This window comes from Zootoca vivipara, chromosome 5, assembly GCF_965207765.1.
Source record: "Zootoca vivipara chromosome 5, rZooViv2.hap1.1, whole genome shotgun sequence".
NCBI classification, from domain to species: Eukaryota; Metazoa; Chordata; class Lepidosauria; order Squamata; family Lacertidae; genus Zootoca; species Zootoca vivipara.
In genome coordinates this window covers 27222068-27234320 of record NC_142588.1, presented here as the reverse complement: position 1 = coordinate 27234320, position 12253 = coordinate 27222068, and the positions used below count along the sequence as shown (strand labels likewise).

Here is a 12253-nt window from a genome sequence, read left to right as displayed (position 1 = left end):
TGTATTATTAATTTTTTACCACAGCAGCGGGGGGGGGGGCATTTGGATTGGGGACTAGTTAAACATTCCCTTCCCAGGCACAGCTGCTCTGATCAAATTCAGAGTTCCTTACACTTGTTCAAAAAAAAGTAAACATTGGGAGTGTTAAACTGCAATCCTAACTCTGCTTAGGTGGGACTAAGCCCTAGTGAATTCAATAGGTCTTATTGTTAGAATTGCATAGCCATTCTTCAATTTCCTGCATGACATGTGGCTTGTCCCCAAGTCTTCTTTTTTCATGGAGAACCTTTCGGCTGGTCTCTCCATAAATAAGAAATAGCATTCTTCTGCAAAGCAACTTGCCCCATAACAAGGAAAGCCCAAACTCCCTGACCACATGTATTTCAAGGTGGGCAGTATGTCCAGAAGGTATAGCCTTACTTACTGGCTGTGGAGGAAGTGCACAGCAAGGCTTGTGTGAGAGCTTACCTAAATCCTCTTGGTGTATTAGATTTGGCTTTTGACCTTGAGGTGCATACAGTTTTAATTCAGGGAGAGAGAGGTAGGGGTGGCCACCAACTTGGATGGCTTCAAGAGAGGATGAGGCAACTCAAAGAAGATGAGGCTATCAATGGCTTTCTTCTGCCTCATCCCAGAAAGAATGCATTTGAATACCAGCTGCTGGAAATCTCAGGAGGGGAGAGTGCTGCAGGTACTGTTTTGGGCTTCCCACAGGCATCTGGTTTGACCACAATGAGAATAGCATGCTGGCCTGATCCAGCAGCCTGTTCTTCCTTTCTTAAGGATTTTCCTTTCTTCCTCTCAAATCCCATGGGATTCATATTTGATTTCAGAATGGGAGGGGGGGAATGCAGTTTTCGAAACACAAGATGCAGGCGAGAATGGACCCAAAAATTACAAAGGAAAAAAAAGAGAGTTAATAGTTTTTATTTTAGAAGTCTGTTGTGGAATTAGTTGAACATTCTGTAGTTTGCTGAGAGCATTTTGCATGGCTCATGTGACAATTGGGAAGGGTTAACAGACCTTTTTGTACTGCAGGATTTATTCACACATTACAGTAGGTTGTTTAATTAAATTCTGGTCCATCATTCTGCCCTATTTTAATATACCACAATGCATTCATTTGTATACCATGATACCTTCTGCCATGCCTCCTGGATAACACCAATAATGCTTGTTAAACAGGTTTTCTGGAAGCCCCCTCAGTGTCTCTCAGAGGCACTGCCAAATAATGCTTGCTTGCTTGCTTAGTATGCCTGATCAAATGCCTTAATTTATCCCTTCTGTGGCTGTGCCTCCTGGATAACATCAGTTGATGTCATGGACTGGCTGGATGCAGAGGAATGGTGGGAGACACCAGCTGGGGAACCCCCAAGGGAAGAAGACTCGGAACCAGGGGTTGGGTGCGACATCAACAAATTAGAGGGAGAAGAGGGAGCAGACTGGGAGGAGGTGTAAGAAGCTGAAGAGGTAACAGGATTTAGTAAGCAGGAAGAGTCTGTGGCAGAAAGAAGTCCAGAATCAGAGGCAGGAGAGGAGGCTGGAGATGAGGCGGCATCAAGAGGCAGCAGTGAGTCAGGCTGGTGAGGAGGTCTTCCCCTCCTGTGGTGACCAGCTCCACTTCGCCCTAGTCTGCCAGAACCTGAAGAGGTATGAAGAGGGTGGAGCAAAGATAGACAAGATGAAGGAGCCTCACGTTGCTTGGGAAGGAACCAGGGGAGGAGGAGACTTGAAGTGCTGTTATAAGGCGGGGTCCTTCAGTCCTCATTGGGGCAAGATCTGCTTGGAAGAGCTGTTCTCCCTCTGCCTGAGCTGTTTTGTTTCTTTGAATAAAGAGTTAACTTCACTAACATCTTGTGAGTTATTGCTGACCTGCTCCAGACAGTCACCCTGACAGTTGACCATGGCATAACCTTAAAGATGGATGTATTTGTTAACCTCTGGAAGCACGTGGAAATGTGTGTGTTGGCTTAAGTGCATGGCTCGCATCTGGACACCTTATTTTATTTTTATTATTATCCCTGCATGATTCTGAATGTGTCAGTGTTTGCTCACAGGCTACTACCACAGTCTATGTCACCGTCCTGGATGAGAATGACAATGCTCCAGTATTTCGGCAGCAGCAGTATGAAGTCACACTGGATGAGGGCCCCGGCACACTTAACGCAATCCTTATCACCATCAATGCGGTGGACCTTGACGAAGGGCCAAACGGCACAGTTACATATGCCATCACAGAGGGGAACATCATGGGCACTTTTCACATAAACAGCACTACGGTTAGTACACTTGCACAAAGGTATTGAGCCCCGGTACCCAACATTCCATGAGCATAAGCCCTCATTGCCAAAAACTAACGTTTTCCTTTTGTTTTGGCCTCTCATTTTAGGGACAAATCAGCACAATGAAGGAGTTGGATTATGAAATCAGCCACGGGCGTTACACACTGATTGTCACTGCCACAGACCAGTGTCCAATCCCTTCACGCCGTCTCACATCCACCACAACGGTACGTATCTCTTGTGGGAAAAGAGGATGAAACACGCGGATAACAAGCAGCCCTCCAAAAGCACTTCCAGATGCTGCTTGCATTTGCAGAAGCTAAACCTCCATAACATGCAACAGCTAATGAGATTAATGATCTCCTATTGTGTGAAGCGTGCACAGCAAACTTCTTGCTCTCCCCTTTTTTGCATTCTTGCATGTTCTGCAATTCAATTACCGTTGCGTTATAGAAACTGTTTAAAAAGAGCAACTATATCCGTGGTTCTCAACAGGAGGAAATTCCATGGGTAGTTTCCTTGGAAAGAACATACTTCTCTCTCACTTGTGTCCAGTATTTGGCAAAGAGGGGAAATCGCTGCTGGGCACCGAACTTTAAGAAAGATGTTGACGGTGGTCCATAGGAGGGCAACAGAAATGGTGAGGGATCTGGAGACCCTATGAGAAAAGTGTAAAGAGAGATATGTTTAGCTTGGAGAACAGATGATGAAGAAGTGACAGGATTGGCCATCTTCAAATATTTGAAGGGTTGTCACATGGATAATGGAACCAATATGTTTTTGGTTGCTCCAAGGGGGTAGGACCCCAATCAACAGGTTCAAATTACAAGAAAGGGATGTTCAACTCAGCATTAGGAAGAACTTCAGCAATGGAACAGATGTCCTTGAAAGCTGATGGTGGAGCCTCTCCATCATTAGAGGGTTTAAAAAAAAATATTAACATTATGTTGCGACAATAGGTAACAAAAACCATTATACACCGAACATCCTTGCTTCTCATGCACAAAAGGAAAAGAAAGGGAAACAGAGGTCATCTATCAGGAATACTGCTGCTGTGGCAGAACAAGGTGACCTTTGAGTTAGCTTTCGACTCTAGAGTTGTGTAGCTCACTCTTTGCTTGCACTTTCCACCTTGTGTGCCAATAGGCACAGCCCAGTTTCCTGAAGGCTGTTTTGCTTCCTTGTTCAAGGAAGGTCATGTGAGAGGCCCTTCCTTTTTTTTTCTCCTCTGCTTTGAATCTGCTCACTCTTATACTAATGAGAAGTGCTACCTGGCTCCATTATTTTTGCTGCAGTGTACAGTACTTGGACAGTGTGCAATGTACAATGTACTTGGTTGGACAGTGTTCTCGAAGCCACCAACATGAGTCTGACCAAACTGCAGGAGGCAGTGGAAGAGAGGAGTGCCTGGCGTGCTATGGTCCATGGGGTCATGAAGAGTTGGACACGACTAAACAACAGCAACAGTACTTACGGGATCAGTTTCCGTATTACGGCCAACACAAATATATCATTATAAATTGTTCCCTGCGGCACCTGTTTGTGTGCAGAGATCCGCATGAGAAACCACATGGTGCATGCCGTAGCACAGCAAATGTCCAAAAAGAAAACTTTGTGGCAGTGTGCTAAAACCTACATGTGGTGAACCATTGCATGCAGCTGCCCCACCTTGCAGTAACTACTGTCACAAGATAAAAAAATTCCTTCAGTAGCACCTTAAGGACCAACTAAGTTTTTATTTTGGTATGAGCTTTCGTGTGCATGCACACTTCATCAGATACACACGAAAGCTCATATCAAAATAAAAACTTAGTTGGTCTTTAAGGTGCTACTGAAGGAATTTTTTTTATTTTGTTTCGACTCAGACCAACACGGCTACCTACCTGCTGTCACAAGGAGTGGATTAAAGGGCCTTCCATGTTGCAGATGTAACGGAGCAGGCAACTGTTGTGCAAGTTGATGTTTAACTCCACAATTGCAGACTTCCACAACCCTGTGCCACTTCACCCCTTTCGTCTGCTATCACAGAGGCACAATGCGGCCAGTGTGGGTGTAGACAGGCAGGACTTATCTTGGACTCTGCATAGACTAGATTAATAAGTCACAAGGGCAGCTTCCGAGTTTGAGTGGAAATTGCCTGCCCACTCTGAAGAGTTCCTGCAACTGCAGTCATATTTTCAAGTATTTTCCAAAAAAATTGAGGGCTAGAATCTAAGTGCACCACCTAGTAATGGCTTTCATAACAGGACTGTGCAACTATGTGGGTTCTTCCATGATCCACTGGTTTGTTTATAACTGCCATAAAAGCAACTGAAAATTATGTCTTATCAGGATAACACGTCCTCTGACTTGCAAACGCCATTCTTTCTCATCAGTGTGTGGAGATGGGTGCGGTTACTCCGTGCTGAACGACTCTCTTGCCCATTCCTCACCTGCCCTTCAGAACAGTTTCCAGAGCTGATTCCAGGCACACATTAAGCCCTACCTTGTTCTCCATGGTTGCTTCCTAGAATAAACTGATTACAGCTGCAGCAGCGTAATAAGTACCAAACACCGATTGCACAGAGCTCCCAGGATGTGCTTGCATCTGACCTGGGCCTGATCAGGGTTTGACCTGGCAAATCCTCGCACAAATTTAACTTGTCAAGAAACACAGCTTTGCAATTACACTGGAATGTTGGGTTTCAGATGTTATTTGTTTTGCCAGTCTGTGCAAAATCCTTTTGAGTCAGAGATGGGAGTCATTGGATGCCGTTAATTTCTGTATGAAGTTTATTGAGAATGCTTGTGTTTGTTGCATACCTGCCAAGTTGCTGTCAGAGAAATAAGGGACCAGGCCGGAAGTAGCAGACCGGAAGTAGCACTGCCGCCATTTTGGAACTGGGCGGAGCATGCTCAGAAGTGACTTTTAATGCTGCTTTTCCCAGTTCCAAAATGGCCGTCGCGCCAGAAGCCGCACTGCAGCCATTTTGAAACTGGGCAGAGCAGCATCAAAAGTTGCTTCTGAGCATGCTCCGCCCAGTTCCAAAATGGCCACCGCGCCAGAACAAACCGGGAAAAAACAAAAAAAATATGTTTTTTCAGCTAGGAACAGCTGGAAAAATGGGGATTTCCCGGGGAATACGGGAGACTTGCCAGCTATGGTTTGTTGCTGCAAATAAAGAAATACAGTGGGGGAAATTGAGATAAGTGAAGTGACTAAATAAAACTAGCAGTACTATACTGGCAGTTGCGTACAAAATGGCAGCAGATACTCGATAATGGGCTTCATAGCTTTTATTTGTTTTGGCTGCATTTGCAAACTATTCTGTGTGTTTCTGGTCTTCAGGTGTTAGTGAATTTGAACGATATCAATGACAATCAACCAACGTTCCCGCATTCTTACGAAGGGCCCTTTGACATCACAGAAGGACAGCCGGGTCCAAGGGTGTGGACTTTCCTTGCCCACGATGGAGACTCGGGGCCCAATGGACAAGTGGAGTACAGCATCATCGCAGGAGATCCCCTTGGTAAGTGGAGAAAGAAAGAGAACAGGAACTCTTGAGTTTGCGGTTCTCAGTCCATCCAGAAAATGCAGTTAAATCATGCATGTGTGCAGAAATCATCTCAGGTTTAGTAGCACAAGACAAGGAGTCAGTATTCTGTTTCTGCCCGGGCCACTGCTTCCCTATGCAAATAGCAATTCTTACTAAGGCATGGTTTCCATATGTCTGGAATAAGGTCAGTGTCCTCTTGTCTAAGTCACAAGTAAAAGCTAAAAAGAACCAACTGAATGAGTTCTCTGTTTCAACCCCGGATAACTCTGGTCTAATTCTGTTCCTGCCTTAGACTCGGGCAAGTCACTGCCCATCTGCTTCAGGGAAACAAAAATGTGTAGAGTGGGTGTCCTTGTGGCTTATCTCAGAGTTTTGTGTGGAGGAATTACAGAGCATATTCACATCAGAAGCAGTCTGGAAATGATGATCGGGTCCAGACGGGGGGTGGGTAGGAGTGGATGACCCTTAGCCATTCCTTCTGGCCTCCCCTGGCTCCCTCTCTTCTGGCCTCCCTCCCCTCTCCTGAGGCCCCCAACTCTTCCTGTTCTCTTGAGCCAGCAGCAATTATTCTTGCTTTGCCGCTGACCTGGGCTGGCTGTGTTGCCTAGTCAGCAGCCACATTATCCCAGTATATCGCAGAGAAAACTGCTGAGAGAGGTCCCTGACAGAGCAAGCTCTCAGTTGCAGCTACTCACTGAATGTGCATGTGCGACCCTGTTCATGGGATGCACCACTTTGCCTGAGCAGGCCACAAGTAGGTGCTGGGTGGAACTGGGTGAAATAGCAGTGAAATAGCAGGGGAGAGGTGTTGGGGGTTCAAGCTATATAAGCCATGCAGTTGGCCCTTCACTTCCTAAACTAGCCTGCTGCCCTCAGGTCAGATGGAGGATGTTGCTCCATTGCCAGCACTGAAGCAAGATCCCACTTCCAGCTCCGTGGTTTTCTGTATGCAGAACAGTGGTGGAGAAAGGTTTCATCTTGTCCCTTGCCTCAGGCGGTGAAATGTCTTGGGCCAGCCCCAGTGATGAGTAATAGTAATTACTGCAATGATAACATGGTTATGAGTATCTTACGTTTCCAGTGCTGCTTTTTTACATTTGGTTCCTTGGTACAGTGGTCAGTGGCACTGTGGTTCAGTGGCCAGAGTGTTGGGCTGGGACCAGGGTTGCAAGCCTGGGCATTGCTGCCCACAGATTCCCCTCCCCATCCCCACTGAAATTAGACTTGGAAAAAGCCAATAAAAGCCTTAGTTTAATCTTCCTTGTTGCTAGGAGGAGATTCCAGCTGGGTTAATTCTTGCTTTCCTCAGTTGCACCCCCCAGGAATATCACATCCCTCTTCCCATTAGGTTTGAGAGGGAAAGTGAAAGCACTTTCTTCCAAGCCTAATTGCTTGGGGGGGGGAGGGTAGAGGGGAATGTGTGTGTATTTGTTGCAACCTGTGTGTGGTGTTCACAACAGCTTATCTGTAAACCAGTGTGCTTACAATTCTCAAAAGACCAGCAGCCCATAGATTAAAAACAGAGACACCAGAATTCAAATTAATCCCCAGGGGCAGTCGCTGTCTTGGCTGTGTACACACTCCTACGCCGTGCAATGTGCTTCCACCACTGGTTTGTAAAGTTATGTATAACAGCCACAATCTATGCTGTAGCTCCTTGAGAAATACTGTGTGTTGGTGTGTTTTTACTGCAAACCAAGCAAATTTTGCAAAACGTTGGGCAATGACAGCCTTGGTGTGAGATGCTTTGGAATCTCTGCAGTGTCATACACACAATCTGAATATGAGGCAGATTATTTCAGAGCACACAAACTTTTCGGTGGAAGAGAAAGGGAGGAAAGGCGTGCGGAAAGAATCGCCTTAGGGTAGTTAATGGAACATTTCAAAACTATCCTTTCAAGAGGCCTCATTCTGAGAAGCCGAGTGTCTACATCAGGAAATCCTGTTACAGGCAGCATCCGCCATGAGAGGAAACATTGCAGACCTGTTGTGCTTGCCCGACTAAAAGATCCTTGAGGTTTTGCAAGTTCGTGCCACAAACACCCCCTCCCCCCAAAAAAAGAAATCAAGTGTGCTAGAAGGACTATCAAGCTTGCCTAGGAAGGGATTGAATACCACTTTGCACTCTGCTCCAAGGAAGCTTAAAAGCTGGATGTAGATCTCTTAACCATGTGGCATATTTACTTGGAAACAAGCTCTCCACTGAGGAGAGGAGGGAAGTTCCCTAATGAGGTGTACGATAGCCAAATGCAAATTGTGCTTACAAGTGTGAACACTCAGCTAAGATTATTTGTTTCATTTTTATTTATTCAGTTTGTCAGCTGCTTTATCTTGGTCAGGGCAACCCAAGGCAACTTAACCAAATAGACAGTAAGTCCACACGGATACATTCAAACCAAGAGGAAAGAGAAATACATTAAGGGACGTCATATTGATTGTGGGTCTTCTAAATGGAAGACTAGGTTGTGAGCATATCTCCTGGTTTTTATTGGACCATACCATTTTCCTGCTCTGGATGCTTCCTCGACCCATGTTTTCCTCCGTAGGGAAAACAGGGTTACCTACATGTTTTCTCCAAGCAGGGCAAAAAGCAGTTGGGAAAGATTTAGATTGGGGGAAATAGAGAAAGGGTTAAGCCCCACCCCCTTCCCCAGGGCTATAGTCCCAGTTCAATCCGCTCCCCCTGTGTGGCTGCTTTTTTTTTTTTCCAAAGGGGAAATTTTTATATATCTGATATGGAGTTCCCACATTTCATTTTGTCCGGCCCAGAGACAAGTCTCTGGCAGAAATAAGCCCAGACTTTCCATTTATATGCAAATGGGGCTTACATTTCTTTGAAGATTACCAAATGACATATTTGCTGCCCCTCTATTGTGGCAAGTGCATATTTTGACACCAAAGCCATTCAAAGTATTTTTTGAAAAGTAGGAATAAAAAGGGCGAGGAAAAGGAAGCAATTGTGAGAAAACTGGCTTGGACTTCATCTAAACAAACCATGCTCAAGTCTGCTTTCATTTTCAGTTCTTGTTTGGTCAAATGCAGAAACAAGCCGGCTCTTGTCAGCCACACGCACTCGCTGCCAGAGCACAGAGGCCCACTGGATTTGGCTCCAGAGTGCTGTGTGGAAGAAAAGCAGCATTTTGTGGCTTTTTAGTTTGGGGGGGGGGGGAGAGAGAGAAAGTGGCTGGGAGTATGATCAGCATTTTGGAATTGATGAATGGTGTGAAGAAATCATCAGATAAAGAGACATTTCTCTCTCTCTCTCTCTCTCTCTCTCTCTCTCTCTCTCTCTCTCTCTCTCTCTCGTTTAGTGGTGGGTTTCTGAGTAGACAGCAAAGTGATTACGAATGAATGTGTGACTTTCGAAAGGATTAGATAAATTCGTTGTCTTATCAACAGCTGTTAGCAAATTGGCTAAATGAAACCTCTGTGCCAGAAGGTAGTATACTTCTGAATATCAGATGCTGGAATTAAATAGAGAATGACCTTCTTGCTTTGCTCGTAACTGCCAGAAGCTAGCTGTTGGTGAAAACAAAATTATGGACAAAATCATGGGTTGCCAACGTAGCACCTGCAGGCAGGCATGCCCCCACAGAGGTCTTTCCTGGTACCCCTAGGCTCTCATCTCCAGATCCCTACTCTCACTGAAATCACACTTCTAGCCAATAAATGGCCCCTAGTTGGAGTCTGTGTGCTGTTCCTGGAGGTTGCAGCTGACTCTCCAGGAAAATCACCCCTACCCACTCCACCATTAGGATTGGCAACAGTTAGAACACTTTTTTCAAGCCTAATTGAGTGAATGCAGTTCGTTCATTGGGGAGTAAATGTGGTTGCAGTGTGGGTGTGATTTTGTGGCATGTGGTGTCCACAACAGTTTCTCCTGCTGGCAAATATCCCCTATAAGCCCCGAAAGGTTGGCAAATTCTACTGGACTGATTCATCAAGGCAGCACTTGTAAGACCTGGGGAGCATTAGGATGTTTTGCTAGCATGGTAGTGCTGTAGAACCCAGCACCAACATAGACACTGGGAGATCACCGGCAACATTCCTCTCTTTCTGCCTGGATCTTGTGGCCTGGTGACATCCTGATAAAGAGCAGATACACAGTCCCCTCTCAGACTAGTACCTGCAGAAGTGCATTAGGTGGACTTCAATGATCTGTTCTCAATGCACCTTCTTGACCATCTCTGTTAACACGGAAAAGGAGGTTGTGAGAGCATGCAGTGCTTTTGAGTGCAGACTTCCATGGTGCTCTAGGCTGGAAAACCTGCCCTGCTTGTTTCTCCTGTGCCCCTTAAGCATCCTTGTGTCTATCTATCTTGCAGGAGAATTTGTGATCTCTCCTGTGGAAGGGGAGCTACGCGTGCGGAAGGATGCTGAGCTTGACCGAGAAAACATTGCTTTCTATAACCTCACCATTGCTGCCAAGGACAGAGGGGTGCCTCCTCTCAGCTCTACCGTAAGTGTTTGTGGTCCAGGGGCTACACGGCAAAGATGAGGTTCTGAATCCTCCATGAGGGAGAGGTGAATTGTGCAGGGGTGAGGAAACAGAACTGTACCTGATTAATGAAAAACCTAAGGAGGTATTGCCTCTATTAAGCCATATGGGGAAAACACCTAGGTTGCCATGGAAGAACCATATGGGCAATTTTTCTTTGTATAAATAGTCTCAGGCCTGTTTGCCCCTCTCCTCATCCGCCTCCTTTCTTTTTGGTTTAGGTCTTGGTGGGAGTGCGTGTTCTGGACATAAATGACAATGACCCCGTCCTCCTCAACCTACCGATGAATCTCACTCTCAGTGAAAATGCACCCATCTCCAGCTTCGTCACCCGCATCCATGCCAGCGATGCTGACAGCGGCAGGAATGCTCTTTTAACCTTCAGCATCACAGCAGGGAATATAGACAATGCTTTCTACATCAATGGCACCGTAAGTCTCTCTCTTTTTAACGGGATACACAGCCTCCCATGAAGATCTCATTAACCAGGAAGGTTAAATGTGGCAAGGTAGTCCTTCAGATATCCTGGTTCAACTTCTAACCCATCAAGAGCTTTATTGGGCCTCAGCGGCACTTAGTACCGGGCCTGAGAAACTTAACTGGAAACCAGCTTAGCTGTCTCGATAAGGATATACATGCTGCCTTTATGTGCCCCTTGTTAAGAGCCTGGTTGCAGAATCTGGGACCAGTTGTGGTCTCCCAGCACCCTTCAAAGGCAATCCTAGGCAGAGCACATGGCAGTAATCCAGACATGATGTCACTAAGGCATATCTCACCCGTCCAAGCCTGCAGTCTTCACGATAAGGTGCAGCCGGCATACCAGCCTGAGCTTAGAGATGTGCACATCAAACGTGGGCTTTATTTATTTGATTATTTGGACTTTAATCCCACCCTGAGGCTCAGGGAATGCTTGCAGGTGTTAGCAACATATATGAATGATGCGCATAGTTCCACTCTCTCCTTTTATTTGCTTCAACATCTGGGAAACATCTGGAGACCACAGTGATAACTTGCAGCATGGTGTTTGTCACTGGGAGGCAACAGCTGAAGGCTTCCAGTGGTCTTAAGAGGCTGGCATGTGTTTTCTTCCAGCTCTGCTGCTCCAGGTCTATAGCCTGCATGTAAAGAAAAGCATGACTTCACACTTCATATTGATTTGAATTATCCTTTAATTAGAATGCACTCATTGTCATCTTTCCACCTAGCTTTAGATACCTGAGCTCTATTCTGCAAATTGCTGAGGGCCTACATCTTTTCTTTTTCTTTTTTAAGTTACATGGGTCTGAAGCACTTGGGTCTGGAAATGCGCTTCTCATTTGCACTCAGAACCAATGGGCAGTTTTGAAATCGTTGATTTCACTTCTTTTCCTTCGTTGCCACTGCACAGATCCTCAAATCATAGCCCAATTCTGACTGCCTCATGCCTGCTTGAGTCAATGCGCAAAGGCCTCCTACCCTCCAGCCATAGGAAATGAGTGTGCCCTTCCTACTAATTTCATAGTATGCTGGTGGTTGGGCTGAGAAGAGATTCAAATAACAAACCCCTACCTGAAAACAACAGCAAGCGCCTCTCAATAGTAAGATTAACCTCTTTTTTAAAATGGTATCAGTCCAGCCCTGTGTATTCACATGCAGCATTTTAGAACAGCATTTTAGCAAAGCTACCTCTCAGTACAGTGGTGCCTCTCTTAACGAATGCCCTGCTTAACGAAATTTCCGCTTAACGAAAGGATTTTTCGAGCGGAGCTTGCCTCGCTAGACGAATGCGTTTTACGAAAAATTCGTCTAGCGAATCGCAGTTTCCCATAGGAATGCATTGAAATTCAATTACTGTAATGCGTTCCTATGGGCAAAAAAAAGTCAAAAAAAATTCAGTGCATTCCTATGGGATTCGCTAGACGAATTTCTCGCTATAAGAAAAGACCCGTGGAACGAAT

At 45.6% G+C, this 12253-nt stretch overlaps 1 protein-coding gene across 1 annotated transcript in view; it reads left to right on the top strand.

Moving 5' to 3' along the window:
- Positions 1-12253, top strand: part of CDH23 (cadherin related 23) — a 397278-nt gene that overhangs the window by 351444 nt on the left and 33581 nt on the right. The window contains exons 38-42 of the mRNA XM_060274909.2: positions 2058-2279; positions 2390-2509; positions 5611-5791; positions 10144-10277; positions 10538-10747. Coding sequence (XP_060130892.2) covers positions 2058-2279; positions 2390-2509; positions 5611-5791; positions 10144-10277; positions 10538-10747 — 867 coding nt within the window. The remainder of the gene's footprint in view (positions 1-2057; positions 2280-2389; positions 2510-5610; positions 5792-10143; positions 10278-10537; positions 10748-12253) is intronic.